Source organism: Oncorhynchus mykiss, chromosome 13 (genome assembly GCF_057628025.1).
Source record: "Oncorhynchus mykiss isolate SJ-2025 chromosome 13, ASM5762802v1, whole genome shotgun sequence".
Lineage (NCBI taxonomy): Eukaryota > Metazoa > Chordata > Actinopteri > Salmoniformes > Salmonidae > Oncorhynchus > Oncorhynchus mykiss.
In genome coordinates, this window is record NC_143034.1 from 71,029,489 (window position 1) to 71,056,370 (window position 26,882).

The 26,882-nt window shown below is 45.5% G+C and overlaps 1 protein-coding gene across 13 annotated transcripts in view; it reads right to left on the bottom strand.

Moving 5' to 3' along the window:
* Positions 1-15,416: 15,416 nt before the first annotated feature.
* bahcc1a (BAH domain and coiled-coil containing 1a) overlaps positions 15,417-26,882 on the bottom strand; it is a 184,493-nt gene continuing 173,027 nt past the window's right edge. For 12 of the 13 annotated variants that reach the window (XM_090197404.1, XM_090197412.1, XM_090197408.1 and 9 more), the window contains 5 exons: positions 26,638-26,754; positions 25,954-26,088; positions 24,489-25,762; positions 21,641-21,877; positions 15,417-19,559 (listed from right to left, as the gene is read on the bottom strand). In XM_090197404.1, the coding sequence (XP_090053530.1) occupies positions 19,344-19,559; positions 21,641-21,877; positions 24,489-25,762; positions 25,954-26,088; positions 26,638-26,754 (1,979 nt within the window). In that variant the 3' untranslated portion in view covers positions 15,417-19,343. The remainder of the gene's footprint in view (positions 19,560-21,640; positions 21,878-24,488; positions 25,763-25,953; positions 26,089-26,637; positions 26,755-26,882) is intronic. The other variant, XM_090197415.1, reaches the window with a different exon arrangement.

Sequence of the window (26,882 nt, forward strand, 5' to 3'; positions counted from 1 at the left end):
ATGTGTGAGTGTGTGGGTAGAGTCCAGTGTGTGGGTAGAGTCCAGTGTGTGTGAGTGTGTGGGTAGAGTCCAGTGTGTGTGAGTGTGTGGGTAGAGTCCAGTATGTGTGAGTGTGTGGGTAGAGTCCAGTATGTGTGAGTGTGTGGGTAGAGTCCAATATGTGTGAGTGTGTGGGTAGAGTCCAGTATGTGTGAGTGTGTGGGTAGAGTCCAGTGTGTGGGTAGAGTCCAGTATGTGTGAGTGTGTGGGTAGAGTCCAGTGTGTGGGTAGAGTCCAGTGTGTGTGAGTGTGTGGGTAGAGTCCAGTGTGTGTGAGTGTGTGGGTAGAGTCCAGTGTGTGGGTAGAGTCCAGTATGTGTGAGTGTGTGGGTAGAGTCCAGTGTGTGGGTAGAGTCCAGTGTGTGTGAGTTTGTGGGTAGAGTCCAGTGTGTGGGTAGAGTCCAGTGTGTGGGTAGAGTCCAGTGTGTGGGTAGAGTCCAGTGTGTGGGTAGAGTCCAGTGTGTGGGTAGAGTCCAGTGTGTGGGTAGAGTCCAGTGTGTGGGTAGAGTCCAGTGTGTGGGTAGAGTCCAGTGTGTGTGAGTGTGTGGGTAGAGTCCAGTGTGTGGGTAGAGTCCAGTGTGTGTGAGTGTGTGGGTAGAGTCCAGTGTGTGGGTAGAGTCCAGTGTGTGTGAGTGTGTGGGTAGAGTCCAGTGTGTGGGTAGAGTCCAGTGTGTGTGAGTGTGTGGGTAGAGTCCAGTGTGTGGGTAGAGTCCAGTATGTGTGAGTGTGTGGGTAGAGTCCAGTGTGTGGGTAGAGTCCAGTGTGTGTGAGTGTGTGGGTAGAGTCCAGTGTGTGGGTAGAGTCCAGTGTGTGGGTAGAGTCCAGTGTGTGGGTAGAGTCCAGTGTGTGGGTAGAGTCCAGTGTGTGGGTAGAGTCCAGTGTGTGTGAGTGTGTGGGTAGAGTCCAGTGTGTGGGTAGAGTCCAGTGTGTGGGTAGAGTCCAGTGTGTGGGTAGAGTCCAGTGTGTGGGTAGAGTCCAGTGTGTGGGTAGAGTCCAGTGTGTGGGTAGAGTCCAGTGTGTGGGTAGAGTCCAGTGTGTGGGTAGAGTCCAGTGTGTGGGTAGATTCCAGTGTGTGGGTAGAGTCCAGTGTGTGGGTAGAGTCCAGTGTGTGGGTAGAGTCCAGTGTGTGGGTAGAGTCCAGTGTGTGGGTAGAGTCCAGTGTGTGGGTAGAGTCCAGTGTGTGGGTAGAGTCCAGTGTGTGGGTAGAGTCCAGTATGTGTGAGTGTGTGGGTAGAGTCCAGTGTGTGGGTAGAGTCCAGTGTGTGTGAGTGTGTGGGTAGAGTCCAGTGTGTGGGTAGAGTCCAGTGTGTGGGTAGAGTCCAGTGTGTGGGTAGAGTCCAGTGTGTGGGTAGAGTCCAGTGTGTGGGTAGAGTCCAGTGTGTGTGAGTGTGTGGGTAGAGTCCAGTGTGTGGGTAGAGTCCAGTGTGTGGGTAGAGTCCAGTGTGTGGGTAGAGTCCAGTGTGTGGGTAGAGTCCAGTGTGTGGGTAGAGTCCAGTGTGTGGGTAGAGTCCAGTGTGTGGGTAGAGTCCAGTGTGTGGGTAGAGTCCAGTGTGTGGGTAGAGTCCAGTGTGTGGGTAGATTCCAGTGTGTGGGTAGAGTCCAGTGTGTGGGTAGAGTCCAGTGTGTGGGTAGAGTCCAGTGTGTGGGTAGAGTCCAGTGTGTGGGTAGAGTCCAGTGTGTGGGTAGAGTCCAGTGTGTGGGTAGAGTCCAGTGTGTGTGCATAGAGTCAAAAAGAGTTAGTGCAAAAAGGGTCAATGCAGATAGTCCAGGTATCTATTTAGTTAACTATTTAGCAGTCTAATGGCTTGGGGGTAGAAGCTCCTCAGGAGCCTTTTGGTCCCAGAATTAGCGTTCCGGTATCGTTTGCCGTGCAGTAGCAGAGAGAACTGTCATGACTTGGGTGGCTGGACTCATTGACAATTTTTAAGGCCTTCCTCTGACACGGCCTGGTATGGAGGTCCTGGATGGCAGGAAGTTCTGCCCCAGTGATATACTGGGGCGTACACACTACCCTCTGTAGCGCCTTGCTGTCGGATGCCGAGCAGTAGTCATACCAAGCAGTGATGCAGGCAGTCAAGACGCTCTTAATGGTGCAGCTGTATAAAATTTTGAGGATCTGAGGTCCCGTGCCAAATCTTTTCAGCCTCCTGAGGGAGAAGAGGCGTGGTCGTTCCCTCTTCACGACTGTGTTGGAGTGTTTGGACAATGATAGTTCCTAAGCGATGTGGACACTGAGGAACTTGAAGCTGTCAACCCGCTCCACTACAGCCCCGTCAATGTGAATGGGGGCGCGCTCAGCCCGCCTTTTTCTGTAGTCCACGATCAGCTCCTTTGTCTTGCCCACGTTGAGCGAGAGGTTGTTGTCCTGGCACCACACTGCCAGGTCTCTGACCTCCTCCCTATAGGCTGTCTCGTCGTCATTGGTGATCAGGCCCACCACCTTGTGTCATTGGCAAACTTGATGATGGTGTTGGAGTCGTGCGCGGCCAAACGGCCATGCATTAAATACGCGCAACACGTTTAAGTATCTATGAACAACCCTAGTCTAATAGGTTGTAGAAGGGTTGCCGTTAATTGCTCCAGTCTCACTGGCCTTGCTGGTTCAGAAGGAAACCTGTAACACCCCTAACAGCCACAGGCCCCTCTTCCTTATTTACGAGGTGTGGCTGCTTTTCCAGCTGTCCCACCACTTACACACGGGACAGTACGAGAGGGGGACTCAGGGTGTTTTATGACAGCCCATAACTTTGGGCCGTTGTTGGTTCCCTCAGGGCCAGGGGCCACTGACAGATTTTGTGCAGGTGACAGCATTGGAGGTTTGGAGGCCACTAGGGCTCATTCCGGCAAGTTTCCCGGGCGCCATTTTGTAACCTGTCGCCGACAGAGCGGAAGAGGGTGATCAAACACAGACCCTGAGAGGTGATAGAGGGCTATTAGGCAGGCAGATCCCCTTTGTGACTTCCAACAGGAGAGCTACACCCTTGAAGTGGCGCTGTGAGCCACCTCGTAAAGAACAGCCTTGTAATTTCCCATGATAGCCTCACAACTCTGACTAGCAGTCGTCCTCTATTATTAAAGTCTCGTAGCAGAGCGAAGCTACACAGCACAACACCCACTGTGGGCCACTTACGGCACACACAGCCAGGAAAGAGTCCTCCCTCGACATGAGGAGCCTCCCTGGCAGACATCAGAGGCTTCATGATCTCTCACCAACATCCAACAGCTAGCCGATGTCAGTAAGGGACAGACTCTTACAGTGTGCTCTTGTTCTCTCTGTGCTATTTGCTTGGTTGAAGACCATTCCCTCTAGTGTAGCATTAAGCACATGTTGACTCCAATGCTTCCCACAGTTATATCAAGTTGCCTGGATGTCCTTTGGGTGGTGGACCATTCTTGATACGCGTGTGAAAAACCCAGCAGCGTTTTCAGTTCTGGACACAAACCGGTGTACCTGGCACCTACAACCATACCCTGTTCAAAAACACAAATATTTTGTCTTGCTCATTCACCCTCTGAATGGCACATAGTGTTAGTAGCTCCCGAGTGGTGCAGCGGTCTAAGGCACTGCATCTCAGTGCTAGAGGCGTCACTACAGACCCTGGTTTGATTCCAGGCTGTATCACAACTGGCCGAGTACCATAGGGCGGCGCACAATTGGCCCAGCGTTGTCCGGGTTAGGGTTCGGCCGGGGTAGGCCGTCATTGTAAATAAGAATTTGTTCTTAACTGACTTGCCTGATTAAATAAAACAAAGACAATCCATGTCTCAATAGTCTCAAGGCTTAAACATCCTTCTTTAACCCGTCTCCTCCCCTTCATCTACACTGACTGAAGTGGATTTAAGAGACATCAATAAGGGATCATAGACTGACCAGGTAAAAGCTATGTCATGTTTTGTACACTCAGTGTATATATTTTATAGTTCATCTGTGGCTATTTTTTTATCTAAGAGATTCACAATTACTGAAATAATATGTTAATTTGTCATGCTGCTGGTATACAAATCAAATCACATTTATTTATATAGCCCTTCGTACATCAGCTGATATCTCAAAGTGCTGTACAGAAACCCAGCCTAAAACCCCAAACAGCAAGCAATGTAGGTGTAGAAGCACAGTGGCTAGGAAAAACTCCCTAGAAAGGCCAAAACCTAGGAAGAAACCTAGAGAGGAACCAGGCTATGAGGGGTGGTCAGTCCTCTTCTGGCTGTGCCGGGTAGAGATTATAACAGAACATGGCAAAGATGTTCAAATGTTCATAAATGGCCAGCATGGTCAAATAATAATAATCACAGTAGTTGCCGAGGGTGCAGCAAGTCAGCACCTCAGGAGTAAATGTCAGTCGGCTTTTAATAGCCAATCATTAAAAGTATCTCTAACGCTACCGCTGTCTCTAGAGAGTTGAAAACAGCGGGTCTGGGACAGGTAGCACGTCCGGTGAACAGGTCAGTGTTCTATAGCCGCAGGCAGAACAGTTGAAACTGGAGCAGCAGCACAGCCAGGTGGACTGGGGACAGCAAGGAGTCATCATGCCAGGTAGTCCTGAGGCTTGGCCCTAGGGCTCAGGTCCTCCGAGAAAGAGAAAGAAAGAGAGAATTAGAGAGAGCGTACTTAAATTCACACAGGACACCGGATAAGACAGGAGAAATACTCCAGATTTAACAGACTGACCCTAGCCCCCCGACACATAAACTACTGCAGCATAAATACTGGAGGCTGAGACAGGGGGGGTCAGGAGACACTGCGGCCCCATCCGATGATACCCCCGGACAGGGCCAAGCAGACAGGTCATGACCCCACCCACTTTGCCAAAGCACAGCCCCCACACCACTAGAGGGATATCTTCAACCACCAACTTACCATCCTGAGACAAGGCCGAGTATAGCCCACAAAGATCTCCGCTACGGCACAACACAAGGGGGGGCGCCAACCCAAACAGGAAGACCACGTAAGTCACTCAAACCACTCAAGTGACGCACCCCTTCTAGGGACGGCATGGACTAGCACCAGTAAGCCAGTGACTCAGCCCCTGTAAAAGGGTTAGAGGCAGAGAATCCCAGTGGAAAGAGGGGAACCGGCCACGCAGAGATAGCAAGGGCGGTTCGTTGCTCCAGAGCCTTTCCGTTCACCTTCACACTCCTGGGCCAGACTACACTCAATCATATGACCTCCTGAAGAGATGAGTCTTCAATAAAGACTTAAAGATTGAGACCGAGTCTGCATCTCTCACATCTCACATCTCTCACAGACCATTCCATAAAATTCTAGGGAGAATTAGGAGGCCTGCGTCTTGTGACCGCAGAGTACGTGTAAGTATGTACGGCAAGACCAATTCGGAAAGATAGGTAGGAGCAAGCCCATGTAATGCTTTGTAGGTTAGCAGTAAAACCTTGAAATCAGCCCTTGCCTTAACAGGAAGCCAGTGTAGGGAGGCTAGCACTGGAGTAATATGATCAAATGTTTTGGTTCTAGTCAGGATTCTAGCAGCTGTGTTTAGCACTAACTGAAGTTTATTTAGTGCTTTATCCAGGTTGCCGGAAAGTATAGCATTGCAGTAGTCTATCCTAGAAGTAACAAAAGCATGGATTAATTTTTCTGCATCATTTTTGAACAGAAAGTTTCTGATTTTTGCAATGTTACGTAGATGGAAAAAAGCTGTCCTTGAAACAGTCTTGATATGTTCGTCAAAAAAGAGATCAGGGTCCAGAGTAACGCAGAGGTCCTTCACAGTTTTATTTGAGACGACTGTACAACCACCAAGATTAATTGTCAGATTCAACAGAAGATCTCTTTGTTTCTTGGGACCTAGAACAAGCATCTCTGTTTTGTCCGAGTTTAAAAGTAGAAAGTTTGCAGCCATTCACTTCCTTATGTTTGAAACACAGGCTTCTAGCGAGGACAATTTTGGGGCTTCACCATGTTTCATTGAAATGTACAGCTGTGTGTCATCCGCATAGCAGTGAAACTTCACCATGTTTCATTGAAATGTACAGCTGTGTGTCATCCACATAGCAGTGAAAGTTAACATTATGTTTTCGAATGACATCCCCAAGAGGTAAAATATATAGTGAAAACAATAGTGGTCCTAAAACGGAACCTTGAGGAACACCGAAATTTACAGTTGATTTCTCAGGGGACAAACCATCCACAGAGACAAACTGATATCTTTCCGACAGATAAGATCTAAACCAGGCCAGAACTTGTCCGTGTAGACCAATTTGGGTTTCCAATCTCTCCAAAAGAATGTGGTGATCGATGATATCAAAAGGTCTAGGAGCACGAGGACAGATGCAGAGCCTCGGTCTGACGCCATTAAAAGGTAATTTACCACCTTCACAAGTGCAGTCTCAGTGCTATGATGGGGTCTAAAACCAGACTGAAGCATTTCATATACATTGTTTGTCTTCAGGTAGGCAGCGAGTTGCTGCGCAACAGCTTTTTTTATTTTTATTAAGAGGAATGGAAGATTCGATACAGGCCGATAGTTTTTTAAATATTTTCTGGGTCAAGGTTGGGCTTTTTCAAGAGAGGCTTTACTACTGTCACTTTTAGTGAGTTTGGTACACATCTTTCAGTAACACTATAGACTATCACCACTACCACTACTACAACCACTAAAGCTATAGACTACCACTAATACCACTACTAACACCATAGACTACCACTACTACCACTGCTAACACTGTAGACTACCACTACTACCACAACTATCACTATAGACTACCATTACTACCACTACTAACACTATGGACTACCACTACTAACGCTATAGACTACCTCTACTGCCACTACTAACACTGTAGACTGCCACTACTACCACAACTATCACTACTAACATTATAGACTACCACTACTAAGACTACTAACACTACTAACGCTATAGACTACCACTTCTACCACTACTGCCACTACAAGCACTATAGACTACCACTACTAACGCTATAGACTACCACTACTACTACTACTCCCACTACTAATGCTATAGACTACCACTATAGACTACCACTTCTACCACTACTACCACTACAAGCACTATAGACTACCACTACTAATGCTATAGACTACCACTACTACCACTACTTACGCTATAGACTACCACTACTACCACTACTCCCACTACTAATGCTATAGACTACCACTTCTACCACTACTACCACTATAAGCACTATAGACTACCACTACTGATGCTATAGACTACCACTACTACCACTACTCCCCCTACTAATGCTATAGACTACCACTATAGACTACCACTTCTACCACTACTACCACTACAAGCACTATAAACTACCACTACTAATGCTATAGACTACCACTACTACCACTACTTACGCTATAGACTACCACTACTACCACTACTCCCACTACTAATGCTATAGACTACCACTACCACTGTAGACTACCACTACTACCACTACTAATGCTATAGACTACCACTACTAATGCTATAGACTACCACTACTAATGCTGTAGACTACCACTACTAACACTGTAGACTACCACTACTACCACTACTAATGCTGTATACTACCACTACTACCACTACTAATGCTATAGACTACCACTACTACCACTACTAATGCTATAGACTACCACTACCACTAACACTGTAGACTACCACTACTACCACTACTAATGCTATAGACTACCACTACCACTAACACTGTAGACTACCACTACTACCACTACTAATGCTGTAGACTACCACTACTACCACTACTAATGCTGTAGACTACCACTACTCCCACTACTAATGCTATAGACTACCACTACCACTAACACTGTAGACTACCACTACTACCACTACTAATGCTATAGACTACCACTACTACCACTACTAATGCTATAGACTACCACTACTACCACTGTAGACTACCACTACTACCACTACTAATGCTGTAGACTACCACTACTACCACTACTAATGCTGTAGACTACCACTACCACTAACACTGTAGACTACCACTACTACCACTACTAATGCTATAGACTACCACTACTACCACTACTAATGCTATAGACTACCACTACCACTAATGCTGTAGACTACCACTACTACCACTGCTAATGCTATAGACTACCACTACTAATGTTATAGACTACCACTACTACCACTACTAATGCTGTAGACTACCACTACTACCACTACTAATGCTGTAGACTACCACTACCACTAACACTGTAGACTACCACTACTACCACTGCTAATGCTATAGACTACCACTACTAATGCTATAGACTACCACTACTACCACTACTAATGCTGTAGACTACCACTACTACCACTACTAATGCTGTAGACTACCAGTACCACTAACACTGTAGACTACCACTACTACCACTACTAATGCTATAGACTACCACTACTACCACTACTAATGCTATAGACTACCACTACTAATGCTATAGACTACCACTACTAACACTACTAATGCTATAGACTACCACTACTAATGCTATAGACTACCACTACTACCACTACTAATGCTATAGACTACCACTACTAATGCTATAGACTACCACTACTAACACTACTAATGCTATAGACTACCACTACTAATGCTATAGACTACCACTACTACCACTACTAATGCTATAGACTACCACTACTAATGCTATAGACTACCACTACTAACACTACTAATGCTATAGACTACCACTACTACCACTACTAATGCTATAGACTACCCCTACTACCACTACTACCACCACTAACACTGTAGACTACCATTACTACCATTACTAATGCTATAGACTACCACTACTACCACTACTAATGCTATAGACTACCACTACTAACACTGTAGTCTACCACTACTACCACTACTAATGCTGTAGACTACCACTACTACCACTACTAATGCTGTAGACTACCACTACTCCCACTACTAATGCTATAGACTACCACTACCACTAACACTGTAGACTACCACTACTACCACTACTAATGCTATAGACTACCTCTCCTACCACTACTAACACTGTAGACTACCACTACTCCCACTACTGATGCTATAGACTACCACTACCACTAACACTGTAGACTACCACTACTACCACTACTAATGCTATAGACTACCACTACTACCACTACTAATGCTATAGACTACCACTACCACTAACACTGTAGACTACCACTACTACCACTACTAATGCTATAGACTACCACTACCACTAACACTGTAGACTACCACTACTACCACTACTAATGCTATAGACTACCTCTCCTACCACTACTAACACTGTAGACTACCACTACTACCACTACTAATGCTATAGACTACCTCTCCTACCACTACTAACACTGTAGACTACCACTACTACCACTACTAATGCTATAGACTACCACTACCACTAACACTGTAGACTACCACTACTACCACTACTAATGCTATAGACTACCACTACCACTAACACTGTAGACTACCACTACTACCACTACTAATGCTGTAGACTACCACTACCACTAACACTGTAGACTACCACTACTACCACTGCTAATGCTATAGACTACCACTACTAATGCTATAGACTACCACTACTACCACTACTAATGCTATAGACTACCACTACTACCACTACTAATGCTATAGACTACCACTACTAACACTACTAATGCTATAGACTACCACTACTAATGCTATAGACTACTACTACTACCACTATTAATGCTATAGACTACCACTACTAATGCTATAGACTACCACTACTAACACGACTAATGCTATAGACTACCCCTACTACCACTACTAATGCTATAGACTACCACTACTACCACCACTAACACTGTAGACTACCACTACTACCATTACTAATGCTATAGACTACCATTACTAATGCTATAGACTACCACTACTAACACTACTAATGCTATAGACTACCACTACTACCACTACTAATGCTATAGACTACCACTACTACCACCACTAACACTGTAGACTACCACTACTACCATTACTAATGCTGTAGACTACCACTACTACCACTACTAATGCTGTAGACTACCACTACTACCACTACTAATGCTATAGACTACCACTACCACTAACACTGTAGACTACCACTACTACTACTACTAATGCTATAGACTACCACTACTAATGCTATAGACTACCACTACTACTAATGCTATAGACTACCACTACTACCACTACTAATGCTATAGACTACCACTACTAATGCTATAGACTACCACTACTACCACTACTAATGCTATAGACTACCACTACTACCACTACTAATGCTATAGACTACCACTACTACCACTACTAATGCTGTAGACTACCACTACTACCACTACTAATGCTGTAGACTACCACTACCACTAACACTGTAGACTACCACTACTACCACTACTAATGCTATAGACTACCACTACTACCATTACTAATGCTATAGACTACCACTACTACCACCACTAACACTGTAGACTACCACTACTACCATTACTAATGCTATAGACTACCACTACTAACGTTTTTGACGACGACTAATTTTTAAACACTGCCTAGAACTGGAATTGAACCCCCAATGTTCGGAGCCGTAGTCAGTGGTCCCCAACCCTTTTCTGTTACTGTTCCACCAACTGAATTTTGCTCTGTCCAGAGTACCCCTGTCGTACCCCCTTGTGCATTTTAGCAGTAGGCCTATGGTTTCATGAGTCCTCTCAAGTACTTGCTCTGGATAGGCCAAGTTCCCCCATGGGCTCCACTGTGGGAACCACTGTACTAGATGTTAACAAGCACATGCATTGCCCTAGTGGACAAGTAATTGGCATGTAAATACATAGACTTGCCTTCTCATAACTTCACCCCCCCTCCCCCCCCTCCCCCTCCCCCCCAATCCCCAGCTGGTCAGTGGTCAGACAGGGTCGGGCAGGGGTCGAGACATTTATGGGGTGTGGATATTTGTGCAGTGTAGCATTCCTCCTGTTGACACCGAGCTCCCTGAGACGTGTCCGCATACAGAGTGAGAAGAGAGGAGCGGGGGAAGAGTGGAGGAAGAGGTAGGAGAAAAGATTGCCCTTCAAAATATCCAAATGCATTCCCATTTTAAATGCTTCCTTAACATGTATTTGAAAGTAATTGAAATACAATAAATAGTATTTCAACCCAGGTCTAGTGTCAATAGAGTGTCAACAGAGTGCTACATCATTGCATAAGCATGTGAACATCATATGTTGCGAGGAGAGACAGTAATCCCACGTAATGCTGTGGAAAGCTCAGCTAGCATAGCCGATACAGAATCTGTACAAGCCACTGGTAATGAGCAACAGAGAGATGGATTAGGGGTGCCATGGCTGGTTCTAGGCCAAGGCAGGAGAAACAAGTGTAATTTGAAATGTGTAATTTAACAGAGGGTCCACCACATTTCACCTATTTGTCTGCATGGCTGTTGCGAATGTCACACCACTCTGCGAGGCACATCGATCTGCAGGTTGAACATGGTGAGATTGTAGACTCCTAAATTGATAGTGGAGTTTGTTTAGCCGATTTTACAGCAAACTAGCCACTTCACATGCAGATATTGACTTTGGTATTATTGTGTGTAGCTACGTTTGCTAGCTAGCTATCTAGCCAGCCCATAGAGAGAGCTTAGAGAGCCCATAGAGAGAGCTTAGAGAGCCCATAGAGAGAGCTTAGAGAGCCCATAGAGAGAGCTTAGAGAGCCCATAGAGAGAGCTTAGAGAGCCCATAGAGAGAGCTTAGAGAGCCCATAGAGAGAGCTTAGAGAGCCCATAGAGAGAGCTTAGAGAGCCCATAGAGAGAGCTTAGAGAGCCCATAGAGAGAGCTTAGAGAGCCCATAGAGAGAGCTTAGAGAGCCCATAGAGAGAGCTTAGAGAGCCCATAGAGAGAGCTTAGAGAGCCCATAGAGAGAGCTTAGAGAGCCCATAGAGAGAGCTTAGAGAGCCCATAGAGAGAGCTTAGAGAGCCCATAGAGAGAGCTTAGAGAGCCCATAGAGAGAGCTTAGAGAGCCCATAGAGAGAGCTTAGAGAGCCCATAGAGAGAGCTTAGAGAGCCCATAGAGAGAGCTTAGAGAGCCCATAGAGAGAGCTTAGAGAGCCCATAGAGAGAGCTTAGAGAGCCCATAGAGAGAGCTTAGAGAGCCCATAGAGAGAGCTTAGAGAGCCCATAGAGAGAGCTTAGAGAGCCCATAGAGAGAGCTTAGAGAGCCCATAGAGAGAGCTTAGAGAGCCCATAGAGAGAGCTTAGAGAGCCCATAGAGAGAGCTTAGAGAGCCCATAGAGAGAGCTTAGAGAGCCCATAGAGAGAGCTTAGAGAGCCCATAGAGAGAGCTTAGAGAGCCCATAGAGAGAGCTTAGAGAGCCCATAGAGAGAGCTTAGAGAGCCCATAGAGAGAGCTTAGAGAGCCCATAGAGAGAGCTTAGAGAGCCCATAGAGAGAGCTTAGAGAGCCCATAGAGAGAGCTTAGAGAGCCCATAGAGAGAGCTTAGAGAGCCCATAGAGAGAGCTTAGAGAGCCCATAGAGAGAGCTTAGAGAGCCCATAGAGAGAGCTTAGAGAGCCCATAGAGAGAGCTTAGAGAGCCCATAGAGAGAGCTTAGAGAGCCCATAGAGAGAGCTTAGAGAGCCCATAGAGAGAGCTTAGAGAGCCCATAGAGAGAGCTTAGAGAGCCCATAGAGAGAGCTTAGAGAGCCCATAGAGAGAGCTTAGAGAGCCCATAGAGAGAGCTTAGAGAGCCCATAGAGAGAGCTTAGAGAGCCCATAGAGAGAGCTTAGAGAGCCCATAGAGAGAGCTTAGAGAGCCCATAGAGAGAGCTTAGAGAGCCCATAGAGAGAGCTTAGAGAGCCCATAGAGAGAGCTTAGAGAGCCCATAGAGAGAGCTTAGAGAGCCCATAGAGAGAGCTTAGAGAGCCCATAGAGAGAGCTTAGAGAGCCCATAGAGAGATTCCATTGTGGGTTTTGTACTTAACTTGAGCCGTAACAGATTTCCACTACGATTCTCACATGTTGCTACCAACCTTATTATAAAGACAAAATGAAAAGAAAACACAAAAAATATTGCTCTCACATATTAGTGTTATTTAACACTGTAAATTATAAGAATTTGTGGTTTTGGGTGGATTTTTTGTTACTCAAGCAAATGGTTTTAATCCCCAAAAATAAGCATATATTTGTACACATTTATTGAAAAAATGTATATGTTTCTGTAAGTTTTTCACGGGTTGAACAGTTGTTATCAATATCTGTCACGACTTCCGCCGTAGTCGGCTCCTCTCCTTGTTCGGGCGGCGTTCGGCGGTCGACGTCACCGGCTTTCTAGCCACCGCTGCTCCGTTTTTCATGTATCCATTTGTTTTGTCTTATTCCCTGCACACCTGGTTTTCATTCCCCAATCAATCTACATGCATGTATTCCTCTGTTCCCCGTCATGTCTTTGTGTAAGATTGTTTGTGTTACGTGTGTATTGTTGATGTGCCAGACTGGCTTGTTTTTTCAGTGTTATTTTTCACGAAGATAATTTTTTTTTTTGTGCGTTTTGCACTTTTGCCTAAATAAAGTGTGCGTGCGCCTGTTCACAAATCTCACAAATCTGACTTTGCTACCAGTACGCACACATCTGACAATATCACCTATAGCAACCTGTCAGGAAAACTTTTTGTTATTCATTCAAAGTGTTTTGTTTCTGTGATACTTAGTCTGAGAAATTGGCGAGGGAGCTCATCTGACATACCGGTGCGGTGTACGATGGCCACCAATATGGGTGATATAGGCACCATTGTGTTTTGTCTCGGTAACTAGTTGACAAAGTCTCAAACAAGTGTTTTGAAATGGAAGCTTTTGACCACTTGTGGACAAAATGGATCACTGTTTATGCTTTTAGGGTTGTATAACAAAATGTACTGCAGGCTACTAAGATTTATATTCAAACACATGTTGTCATGAAGTTACCCAAGCCTGTAATGAACTCAAAGGTCTTTGTTTTGAATTTATATATTTTGGAGCACAGAGAGTTGACTCGAGGCGCCTCTCCCACCCCTTTGGTGATTACCCTCCACCCTCCACCCCCACGGTGATTCGGCCAGCCCCTACAGTGATGACGCAGAGCGAGCCCGGGCCTGGACATGGGACAGTGGTCACGGTTAGCACACAAAGGGCTGCTCACAGTAAAAGAAGACCATGTTTGTGTTCACTGGGGGCCACTGGTGGAGATTGTGATGACTGATGTCTCATTAACCCCGTCTGAGCCAGGGGGGAGGAGGTTTGGGGGAGGGGAGGGGTGGGATGGGGGAGGTATGGGCCGGGGGGGGTGGAGGAGTTGGGGGGAGGGAAATGTGGTGCTGGACCCCCAGGCCCCTCAGAGAGAAAGGTCAGTGACCCATATTGTGCCCACCCTCCGGTAATGACAGCGAAGTTATCTCACTTGAGTCTGGTGACGGAGATTGTCTTTGTCAAGTTGTCGAGGAAACGCACAAATGTGCAGATATGGTAGATCTATGTATGGCTGGTGGGATGTGGGTGACACCTTAGCTTGGACCTTGAGGCAGTGCTGAGAGCAGAACAGAGGGAAAACACTGACTGACTGAGTACTGAACAGTTTTAACTCAATTGTTAGAACTGTATGTGCAAATCCACAGGTCTTCAGTGTGGTGATAACTGACTGAGAAAGCGGAATCTCACACAGACACTCCTCCAGGATTGGGGTTAATTCCACAAATTTAATTCTAATTCAATTCCTTCTCCCTGTAAATTCCATTTAATTCCATTCAAATTCCAGGTCAGATTTGGAATTCAGAGATAATTCAATTACTCTCAATTCCAATGTTAGGTAAATTCCAATAATTAAATCATTCCCAATTCAAAATTATCCCCAACAATTCCACAAATTCCCATTCCAATTAAATTCCCCCAGGGTTTCAGGCTGATCTTGTCACGGTTCAGGCAGCCTAGATACAGTATACTGGAATTATAGAGGTACAAGTAAAAATTATTCAAAATAAAAAGTCCAAGTACAATTCAATTCCAATTCCAAAACTTGAACTTGAAATTCAAATTGATTTCAATGTAAATTCTCCAGTTCATGAGTGAATTCAAGAATTTAATTGGAATTTCAAATTAAATTGGGATTGACCCCAACCTTGCACTCATCATACTGTGAGTACACTGCTCACTGCATTCGTGTTAGTCATGGAACGTGGTGCAAGGCACTCTAGATTCCACCATAGAGCACCCGAGAAGGGTCGAAACAGAGCAGTCTCACCAGCACCAGCGATCAAGATTTTTGTTGGCCAATAAAGGACAGCACAAGCGGCTAATTCATATTGCTATCAAAGAATTCATCAAGAAAAATGATTCATTATCATCCAGACATAGGTGCCGGACATAGGTGTATAGATTAGCAATACAAATAATACGTTGTTTTAAGTTGTGATATTTATTCATAACCCAGATAAAAAAAATCTTGATACTAAAACATTTTTTACAGATTTATATTATTAAAGTATTTATTTGTAAAACATTTACCCCCAAACTTGCTATACACATCTACATGTCTTTATAACATTGACAGCAGGAGATCATTCAATATAACAATATTCAAATAATAATAATCATATTAAACGTAATGTGTCAACATTATTGTTCATATTTACCATAACAACTCTATCAGAGACTGCATACCTTCCACACCTTATATTTCCGTTCCCTTATAACCAAAAGTGAGTTGAAAAGAAAGATGCTCCTGCATCCTGATTTTCTTTGGCCCATGAGCCTTTGCAATATTCTGCCCAATCACTGAACTTCAATGCAACTTCTCTGAGCCATCTTAGTATAGCACCTGGCCTCCAAAAACAAAATGCTAAGGCTGTCTCTCTCGTTATACGTGAAGACACGGCAGTTCCAAAACGACATTCTAATTTCATCATATCCAGTGGCCTCTTTTTAACAGGCATCTTGCACGCAAGCACACGCAAACATACATACGCATGCACATACAAACACACACACACAAACATCCCGGCCACACAAACACACACATCTCGGCCTTAGACCGTTAAAAAATGTTGCTTGAAACAAATGGGAGGTCAATCTTTCAGGAAGTTAGGGTCACAGACAATGAGGACCCTGAGATGGAGCTTTTCCCTTCTTATTTTAACCTTTATTTAACTAGGCAAGTCAGTTAAGAACCAATTCTTATTTACAACGACGGCCTACACCGGCCATACCCTCCTCTAACCCGGACAACACTGGGCCAATTGTGCGCCGCCCTATGGGACTCCCGATCACGGCCGGTTGTGATACAGCCCGGGATCTAACCCGGGGTGCAGAGTCATAGGTGGCGTTCCTGCCTGACTACATTGCAGACGCCTGCCATATCTCAACACTGGTGTGTTTAACATATCTGCTAACCACATCATACGACATAGCAATCTGATGTCGGACTGTGGCGCATAACTATTGGTTGATGCAATGAAACGTCTGCGATGTAGTCAGTCAGTCAAGTCGCGCCACCGCAGACAGAGAGCAGGAGGGTCCGGTCCAAACAGGAAGTTATTCAGAGAGGTTTGTGGATGAGAATAATCCAGTGTTCCTTGCATTCCTTTTTACTGCGCAGCCTCTTCAAAGACCAAACTGTTATTAACTAAACCAAATGTGACATCACACGGAGAAACAACGTCACGTTGTCATAGAGAGCTCATGGCTTGACGAGCAAACAGCAACATTGACAATAAATAAAGGTTGACGATGAGCAAATAAAACACTGTAAGAACATACACATACAGTCAGGATTACATATCAAAACAACAGAGGCTGAGACAAAAACGGATTTGGCACAAAATAAAATAAAACATTTAAAAGCAATATTTTGATTAAGTGAGACTTTTAAACTATATCCATTGCTTTGTGAATTTGATTGTCCTTCACCGTTAACATTGAGTGCATGTGTGTTCCTAATTAAGAGGCATGTCTATTAATTAATCAATAAACCCAACTGCCGAATCTTCAACAAATTGTCAATATTCAAACCTTTTTTTTTTTTGATGTTGACAGTACCTTGACCTTGGTATGACCTTATCAGCCACCTGTTTCAGGTCACTGATGAATTTTGACCACAGGGACTTTGGACCTCACAGAGCTACAGGTACGTGTGCAAGAAAACCCATTGTCACAAAGCAAAGCCATATATGCACATAGGGGGACGTCTTGTATTCTCAGAGTGAGAAACAGTTTGATTATTAAGTTCCCAGGGATCTCTGAATAACACAGCTGCTTGATGTTCTTCGTAAGTACTACTTCCATAGTACTTCATGAAGATCTTACAGAGTAGAAGCTTTGGTTTTTACAGGTCCAAATGTGTACTTGAAGTATAGCGCTTCTATACACCTGCATACGCAGACCAACTCATTTAGAATTGAATGATGTGGAGAGCATGCCACAATGGCATAGTTAAAGTGATGCCAGGGCAATATTAGAATGTATTTCAATACCAATAAAAATAAATATATGTAAATATCTGCATTTCTCACTTGTTAATAGTATTCTTTTGTAACCCGTGAACGCAGTCCGCGTGGATCTGCTATGTAGCGAGGAACAACTGAAAAGTACATAAATAAAGATGGTTATAAAACAAAATAACACATGTGGAAAGTAACACATTTAAGGACACATTTACACTTCAACAGGATGGCTCCTCTCTCTGAGTGAGACCTCTCCTGTCATATCCTTCTCTCATTTCTGTGCTCTCTCTCTCTCTCTCTCTCTCTCTCTCTCTGAGTGAGACCTCTCCTGTCATATCCTTCTCTCATTTCTGTGCTCTCTCTCTCTCTCTCTGAGTGAGACCTCTCCTGTCATATCCTTCTCTCATTTCTGTGCTCTCTCTCTCTCTCTCTCTCTGTCTGTCTGTCTGTCTGTCTGTCTGTCTGTCTGTCTGTCTGTCTGTCTGTCTGTCTGTCTGTCTGTCTGTCTGTCTGTCTGTCTGTCTGTCTGTCTGTCTGTCTGCCTGCCTGTCTGTCTGTCTGTCTGCCTGCCTGCCTGCCTGCCTGTCTGTCTGTCTGTCTGCCTGCCTGCCTGCCTGCCTGCCTGCCTGCCTGCCTGCCTGCCTGCCTGCCTGTCTGTAAGTCTGTCTGTCTGCCTGTCTGTCTGTCTGTCTGTCTGCCTGTCTCTCTGTCTGTCTGCCTGTCTGTCTGTCTGTCTGCCTGTCTGTCTGTCTGCCTGCCTGTCTGTCTGTCTGTCTGTCTGTCTGTCTGTCTCAGCAGGTCATGTGTAGTGCAACACTTTTACATCTTAAGCTCATCGTCCCAAAGAAAAACACAAAGAGCCATATTCACCCCTCATAGAAAAATAAATCAATAAAAAAACATGGAAAGATACCTTTCATATATACTTGTATATAAAATAGTTGTTATATACATATAGACAACAACAACAAAAAGAACAGATAACTGACCTGTACAGTATACACCTGATCCATAAGAGAGACAAGAGGTACTGAAGTGTATGGCTTGACTGGAAAAATCCTTCCAAATATTTACATCTTTATCATGGATATCTGATACATATTTTATCATCCCTGGAATCATGAAGACGAACTATGGAGAGTATATCCCATACCTCACTCACTCACTCACTCACTCACTCACTCACTCACTCACTCACGCACTCAGCTGAAATGAGGCAACCACAGGCCTGGCCCGGAGCGACCTAATGGTGCCTTGAGCTGTCCAATCCAAACCTATGTTGAGCTCTAATTTGGTGACCTATGATGGGTGAGTGGTGTAAAGATGAGGAGTGAAACAGTCCCTCAAACATGCCATCCTCAGTCTAAACTAAAGAGATGTTAAGTTGGACCAATGGAAAATCAGTCGGGTGTCATTGACCTTCTGGATTGTGGTTGTTCAGGACCCAGATCCTTGTCTTCAGTTACCCAGTGAGGATGGGAGCAGAATGGGGTTCACTGCTGTGAATGGCTACCCCCTCCCCTTCTTCTAACTACACCCCAGTCTAGCAGCCATGTGTGGTGAGATATCCAGTGTAGACAGGGGACAGCCCTGCCTTGGCCCTGACGTCCACCACTAGTCAGCACTGACTAAGGCCAGGGGTCCTTCACTTCCTCCAGGACTGACCCATCTGGGAACCCTCCTACGGACTGAGTCAGGCCAGGGGTCCTTCAGGCAAAGCCACAGGCAACTTGACCTTCATTTCCTCCAGGACTGACCCATCTGGGAACCCTCCTACGGACTGAGTCTGACCAGGGGTCCTTCAGGCAAAGCTGCGGGGACCTTCACCTTCATTTCCCATCAGATGGGTGGTTCAGTAGTATCCTTAGGACAAGATGTCCTCAGCTCAGCAGACGATGGCCACCCCCTCAGCAGTGAGCAGTTGACCGCTGGTGGGGTCATAGGTGCCTGCCAGATAGTACAGGCCTTGGGTGGGCACGCTGCTGCTGGGTTTCTGGCCGCGGGCCATATGCTCATACTCCTCGCGGCTCACCACCTGGCACTTGTGGGAGATTGTCTGGACGTCATTCTCGTCCTCGTGGCACGACTGATACAGAGCGTGCTGAGAGAGAGAGAGAGAGAGAGAGAGAGAGAGAGAGAGAGAGAGAGAGAGAGAGAGAGAGAGAGCAAATGTCAGTATTTTCAATCGACTTCAACTCTGAACACATAATATGCTGAGATACCAAAAGACTATGAAAGCTTGCTATCCCCTATAATGTTACACTATGGTCGCGTTTCAAACAGATTAACAACCTGTGCACTATGATTGGTATGATAACAGATTAACAACCTGTGCATTATGATTGGTATGATAACAGATTAACAACCTGTGCACTATGATTGGTATGATAACAGATTTACAACCTGTGCACTATGATTGGTATGATAACAGATTAACAACCTGTGCACTACGATTGGTATGATAACAGATTAACAACCTGTGCACTACGATTGGTATGATAACAGATTAACAACCTGTGCACTATGATTGGTATGATAACAGATTTACAACCTGTGCACTATGATTGGTATGATAACAGATTAACAACCTGTGCACTATGATTGGTATGATAACAGATTAACAACCTGTGCACTATGATTGGTATGATAACAGATTTACAACCTGTGCACTATGATTGGTATGATAACAGATTAACAACCTGTGCACTATGATTGGTATGATAACAGATTAACAACCTGTGCACTATGATTGGTATGATAACAGATTAACAACCTGTGCACTATGATTGGTATGATAACATATTAACAACCTGTGCACTATGATTGGTATGATAACAGATTAACAACCTGTGCACTATGATTGGTATGATAACAGATTAACAACCTGTGCACTATGATTGGTATGATAACAGATTAACAACCTGTGCACTACGATTGGTATGATAACAGATTTACAACCTGTGCACTATGATTGGTATGATAACAGATTAACAACCTGTGCACTATGATTGGTATGATAACAGATTAACAACCTGTGCACTATGATTGGTATGATAACAGATTAACAACCTGTGCACTATGATTGGTATGATAACAGATTTACAACCTGTGCACTATGATTGGTATGATAACAGATTAACAACCTGTGCACTATGATTGGTATGATAACAGATTAACAACCTGTGCACTATGATTGGTATGATAACAGATTAACAACCTGTGCACTATGATTGGTATGATAACAGATTAACAACCTGTGCACTACGATTGGTATGATAACAGATTTACAACCTGTGCACTATGATTGGTATGATAACAGATTTACAACCTGTGCACTATGATTGGTATGATAACAGATTAACAACCTGTGCACTATGATTGGTATGATAACAGATTAACAACCTGTGCACTACGATTGGTATGATAACAGATTTACAACCTGTGCACTATGATTGGTATGATAACAGATTTACAACCTGTGCACTATGATTGGTATGATAACAGATTAACAACCTGTGCACTATGATTGGTATGATAACAGATTAACAACCTGTGCACTATGATTGGTATGATAACAGATTAACAACCTGTGCACTACGATTGGTATGATAACAGATTTACAACCTGTGCACTATGATTGGTATGATAACAGATTAACAACCTGTGCACTATGATTGGTATGATAACAGATTAACAACCTGTGCACTACGATTGGTATGATAACAGATTTACAACCTGTGCACTACGATTGGTATGATAACAGATTAACAACCTGTGCACTATGATTGGTATGATAACAGATTTACAACCTGTGCACTATGATTGGTATGATAACAGATTAACAACCTGTGCACTATGATTGGTATGATAACAGATTAACAACCTGTGCACTATGATTGGTATGATAACAGATTAACAACCTGTGCACTATGATTGGTATGATAACAGATTAACAACCTGTGCACTATGATTGGTATGATAACAGATTTACAACCTGTGCACTATGATTGGTATGATAACAGATTTTTTATTGCTTGTGCAACATCAAGACACATTCCCAACTAAAATTCCCCAAATTTCCAGGTTTTCCAGAAATCCCAGTTGAAGGATGCCCAGTTCCTAAAAGCAGGATTTTGCAACCCAAATGGCAACGGAACGGTCTGAACCTGAATGTGGATGTACCTTGCTGTCGCGGTGCCTCTTGCCCAACTTGGTCTCCTCTGGGTGGTAGAACCACTTGACCTTCACCACCATGTTGGAGCTCCAGGATTCCCAGAAGTTCTCGATGCGGCCCACGTAGGGGAGGTGGGGCCGGCCGGCAGAGAGGAACATGGCACAGTCGCCCACTCGCACCATGTCCCTTCCCCGTACGATGGCCTTGTAGAACAGCTTCCTGGACTTCCCCTTCAGCCCCCGCCTCTGTGGAGACACAGGAACACTCAGAACACACAGTCATGTCTAGGAACTAGGGAGTGGGATTCAATACAACTCAGATAAACGTCCTGTTCAATACGATACACTTTTTAAATACATTTCCCTGATGTTTTGCGGAGATCACGTTTGCTGTAAACTATGTGGCTGTAAACTATGTGGCTGTAAACTATGTGGCTGTAAACTATGTGGCTGTAAACTATGTGGCTGTAAACTATGTGGCTGTAAACTATGTGGCTGTAAACTATGTGGCTGTAAACTATGTGGCTGTAAACTATGTGGCTGTCAGCTCAAGGAGAAATCCCCTTTAGAAGTCACCCTCAGTGCACAGGTTGATTATTGTGTTGGATTGAATACCAGTCTAGGCGTGCTTAAAGTCACCTTAAGTAGTTTGTATCTCTGGTCAATAGTGTGGCTCTAAAGGTCATGTACCTCTGCTATGGAGGATTGTGAGAGGGTTAGGGTCTCATGTACCTATTGTATGGAGGATTGTGTGAGTTAGGGTCTCATGTACCTCTGCTATGGAGGATTGTGAGAGTTAGGGTCTCATGTACTTATTGTATGGAGGATTGTGAGAGGGTTAGGGTCTCATGTACCTCTGCTATGGAGGATTGTGAGAGGGTTAGGGACTCATGTAACTATTGTATGAAGGATTGTGAGAGGGTTAGGGTCTCATGTAACTATTGTATGGAGGATTGTGAGAGGGTTAGGGTCTCATGTAGCTATTGTATGGAGGATTGTGAGAGGGTTAGGGTCTCATGTAACTATTGTATGGAGGATTGTGAGAGGGTTAGGGTCTCATGTACCTATTGTATGGAGGATTGTGAGAGGGTTAGGGTCTCATGTAACTATTGTATGGAGGATTGTGCGAGTTAGGGTCTCATGTAACTATTGTATGGAGGATTGTGAGAGGGTTAGGGTCTCATGTACCTCTGCTATGGAGGATTGTGAGAGTTAGGGTCTCATGTACCTATTGTATGGAGGATTGTGAGAGGGTTAGGGTCTCATGTAACTAAGATATGGAGGATTGTGAGAGGGTTAGGGTCTCATGTACCTATTGTATGGAGGATTGTGAGAGGGTTAGGGTCTCATGTAACTAAGATATGGAGGATTGTGAGAGGGTTAGGGTCTCATGTACCTATTGTATGGAGGATTGTGAGAGGGTTAGAGTCTCATGTACCTATTGTATAGAGGATTGTGAGAGGGTTAGGGTCTCATGTAACTATTGTATGGAGGATTGTGAGAGAGTTAGGGTCTCATGTACCTATTGTATGGAGGATTGTGAGAGGGTTAGGGTCTCATGTACCTATTGTATGGAGGATTGTGAGAGGGTTAGGGTCTCATGTAACTATTGTATGGAGCATTGTGAGAGGGTTAGGGTCTCATGTAACTATTGTATGGAGGATTGTGAGAGGGTTAGGGTCTCATGTAACTATTGTATGGAGGATTGTGAGAGGGTTAGGGTCTCATGTAACTATTGTATGGAGGATTGTGAGAGGGTTAGGGTCTCATGTACCTATTGTATGGAGGATTGTGAGAGGGTTAGGGTCTCATGTACCTATTGTATGGAGGATTGTGAGAGGGTTAGGGTCTCATGTAACTAAGATATGGAGGATTGTGAGGGTTAGGGTCTCATGTACCTATTGTATGGAGGATTGTGAGAGGGTTAGGGTCTCATGTAACTAAGATATGGAGGATTGTGAGGGTTAGGGTCTCATGTACCTATTGTATGGAGGATTGTGAGAGGGTTAGGGTCTCATGTAACTATTGTATGGAGGATTGTGAGAGGGTTAGGGTCTCATGTACCTATTGTATGGAGGATTGTGAGGGTTAGGGTCTCATGTAACTAAGATATGGAGGATTGTGAGAGGGTTAGGGTCTCATGTACCTCTGCTATGGAGGATTGTGAGAGGGTTAGGGTCTCATGTACCTATTGTATGGAGGATTGTGAGAGGGTTAGGGTCTCATGTACCTATTGTATGGAGGATTGTGAGAGGGTTAGGGTCTCATGTACCTATTGTATGGAGGATTGTGAGAGGGTTAGGGTCTCATGTACCTATTGTATGGAGGATTGTGAGAGGGTTAGGGTCTCATGTACCTATTGTATGGAGGATTGTGAGAGGGTTAGGGTCTCATGTACCTATTGTATGGAGGATTGTGAGAGTTAGGGTCTCATGTACCTATTGTATGAAGGATTGTGAGAGGGTTAGGGTCTCATGTACCTATTGTATGGAGGATTGTGAGAGGGTTAGGGTCTCATGTAACTATTGTATGGAGGATTGTGTGAGGGTTAGGGTCTCATGTACTTATTGTATGGAGGATTGTGAGAGTTAGGGTCTCATGTACCTATTGTATGAAGGATTGTGAGAGGGTTAGAGTCTCATGTACCTATTGTATGGAGGATTGTGAGAGGGTTAGGGTCTCATGTAACTATTGTATGGAGGATTGTGTGAGGGTTAGGGTCTCATGTACTTATTGTATGGAGGATTGTGAGGGTTAGGGTCTCATGTAACTAAGATATGGAGGATTGTGAGAGGGTTAGGGCAGGAATAGATTGGCATAAACTTAATGACCATAGAAAGATCAACCCGTGTCTCACCTGAGTGGGGTTCCCCGACCACCGCCACATCTGTCTTCCCGGTAGGAACGTGTTCATCTTGGGTCTTGGTCCTGCATCCCCGGGGATAACCCGTTGCCTCTTCACCAGGTCTCTGGGAGGTTTGGAGGGGGACGAGCTGCCACACTCCTTCCTTTTGAGAAGCTTGTTGTTGGCACTGTGGTCGTTGGTGGCTCCTCCTCCCTTGGTGTTGGATACGGCCACGGCCTTGGCCACGAAGGACTGTTGGCCCTGGTGGGGTCCGGCTGCAGCCGGGGGCTCAGGGGACTGCAGCAGGCCATGGTGGGAGGACAGGCAGCTCTGTAGCAGCAGTGTGGAGCTCTCCTCATCCTCCGAGCTGTAGGACGAGTCGTTATCCGAGGAGCACAGGCTGGAACTGGACATGGAGCCTGAGCTGGACGAACTTGAGGAACCAGAGGAAGAGGATGAGACGGAGAGGCGTGAGAGAAAGCTTCCCGCCGTCCTCAGTCCTCCAGAGGCTGCTGTGGCCAGCGCAGCCCCCCTTCTCCTCCTCCTCTCCTCCTCTTCCTCCTCCTCTTCGTTGTCCAGGTCCGAGTAGGAGCTGTGGCAGTCCCGATGGCAGCTGAGACCAAGCTCGCCGACACCGTACTCCCCAATAGCCAGGGAGGGAGAAGCCTTCCTCTGTGGAGGAGGGGCACCCTTAAGGAGGAGCTCAGCCCTCGAGGCAGAAACTCCCTTCCTGTTGTCCTTGACCAGCAGGACTGGGTGGGAGTAGGCCTCAGGCCTGGGGAGGCCGCCCACGCCTTTGGCCCCGAACCCAGAGCCACCGCCCAGCAGCAGCAGGGCCTTGCTGTTCTTCGTCTTGGGTGAAGTCACCCCCTCGTGATCCAGTTTAACCAGGAACTCTTGACTGCTCTTCCTGCTGCTCCGCGGCACCTCGCCGGGCCTCCGTCTCTGGACATAGGGCCCAGTCCTGGAACCCAGGGACATGCCGGTGGGCTGGGTGCTACAGAAGGAGGAGTAGCCGTTAGCGATGCTGCTGAAGGAGTCAACCTCGAAGGAGCTGCTGCTGAACAGACCCTTGGTCGGGGCAGAGACAGGGGCCGGGGGCAAGGGGAGCAGGTGTGCCTCCCTCGTCCCCCTCAGGGCCTTCCTGGGAGTCCCGTTGAGCTGGAACAGATTTTCACAGGCCCTCTTCCTGGGGACAGCCACAGCCGGCCAGCTGAGCAGAGGGGCTGCGTTCTTATTGGTGCTGTCTGACAGGTTCTTCTTCTTCCCTGAACCTTTGGGTCTCCCTGCAATTCAAACCAATTGAATGTCTGGTAAGTCACCAATCAGTTCACACTACATATACCTTTACAAGATCAAGAGGTTACAAGAAATGAATGACACACACTTTTTCTGCGTCCCATCAGGCTAAATATACTATCATTTGTTTTTCAAATAGAGTGGATATAAAGCACGTATGTAGATGATCTCTTCTGACCTGGTCGTCTCCTGACAGGCTCTGTGCTGGCCTGTCTCTCCAAGACTCTCTCACTCAGGGGGGCTTTTTCCAGACTGAAGCTCCTCCGAGCCGCCCGGCCGCTAGACACCAGGTGGGCAGGGGACGACTCCGCACCTACAGAGGGACAGGAAGGGGAGGCGGGGGTTAATACATCTCTAACATACACCTGCATAATCACTGTCATAAGTAATACATATAAGTAAGTAGCCTTGCACAAGCTTTGGCTAGTGTGAGCCGGAATGGCTCATAGGAGCAGGAGCCCATCTCCTGTTTCTGTAGCGTGAGGCAGCTTGATGTACAAGTTCACCCCCTGGACAGGAGGTTAGCCTATCGTAGGACCTTACCCCCAAATCTATCTCCTTAATGCTCAGTGCCACGCAGAGGCGCATTAGGCCCATTTTTTCGGTCTTTGTTATGCCTTGGCTAGGGATCGAACTACCAACCTTCCAATTACAGGGCAGACACTAACGTCAAGGCCACTGAGTTGGTCAATAAAGTCATAGCAATGTCTAAAATGCAGCAAGATATTGTCCATGATTCATAATGTGACTGGAAGGTCTCTTATAAGGTCTCATAATAATTGTAATGAGAAGGTCAGGTATAGTTGGTAACCCTGTAATCATACAAGGTGGATGACAGGGTGACACAAAAAGAGACACTCACAGTGGATCTGGTAGCCCGGGGGGAGGAGGCGGATGTTTAGGAGGGAGATCCTCCCCCTGTCTCCGTCATCAAACTCCACCATTACACCTCCCTGTTTCCCCTCCTCCCCTGAACCACCTGCATCAGCACAAAGTATACACACATTTAAAGAGGAACCACAGGCATCAGCACAAAGTATACACACATTTAAAGAGGAACCACCTGCATCAGCACAAAGTATACACACATTTAAAGAGGAACCACAG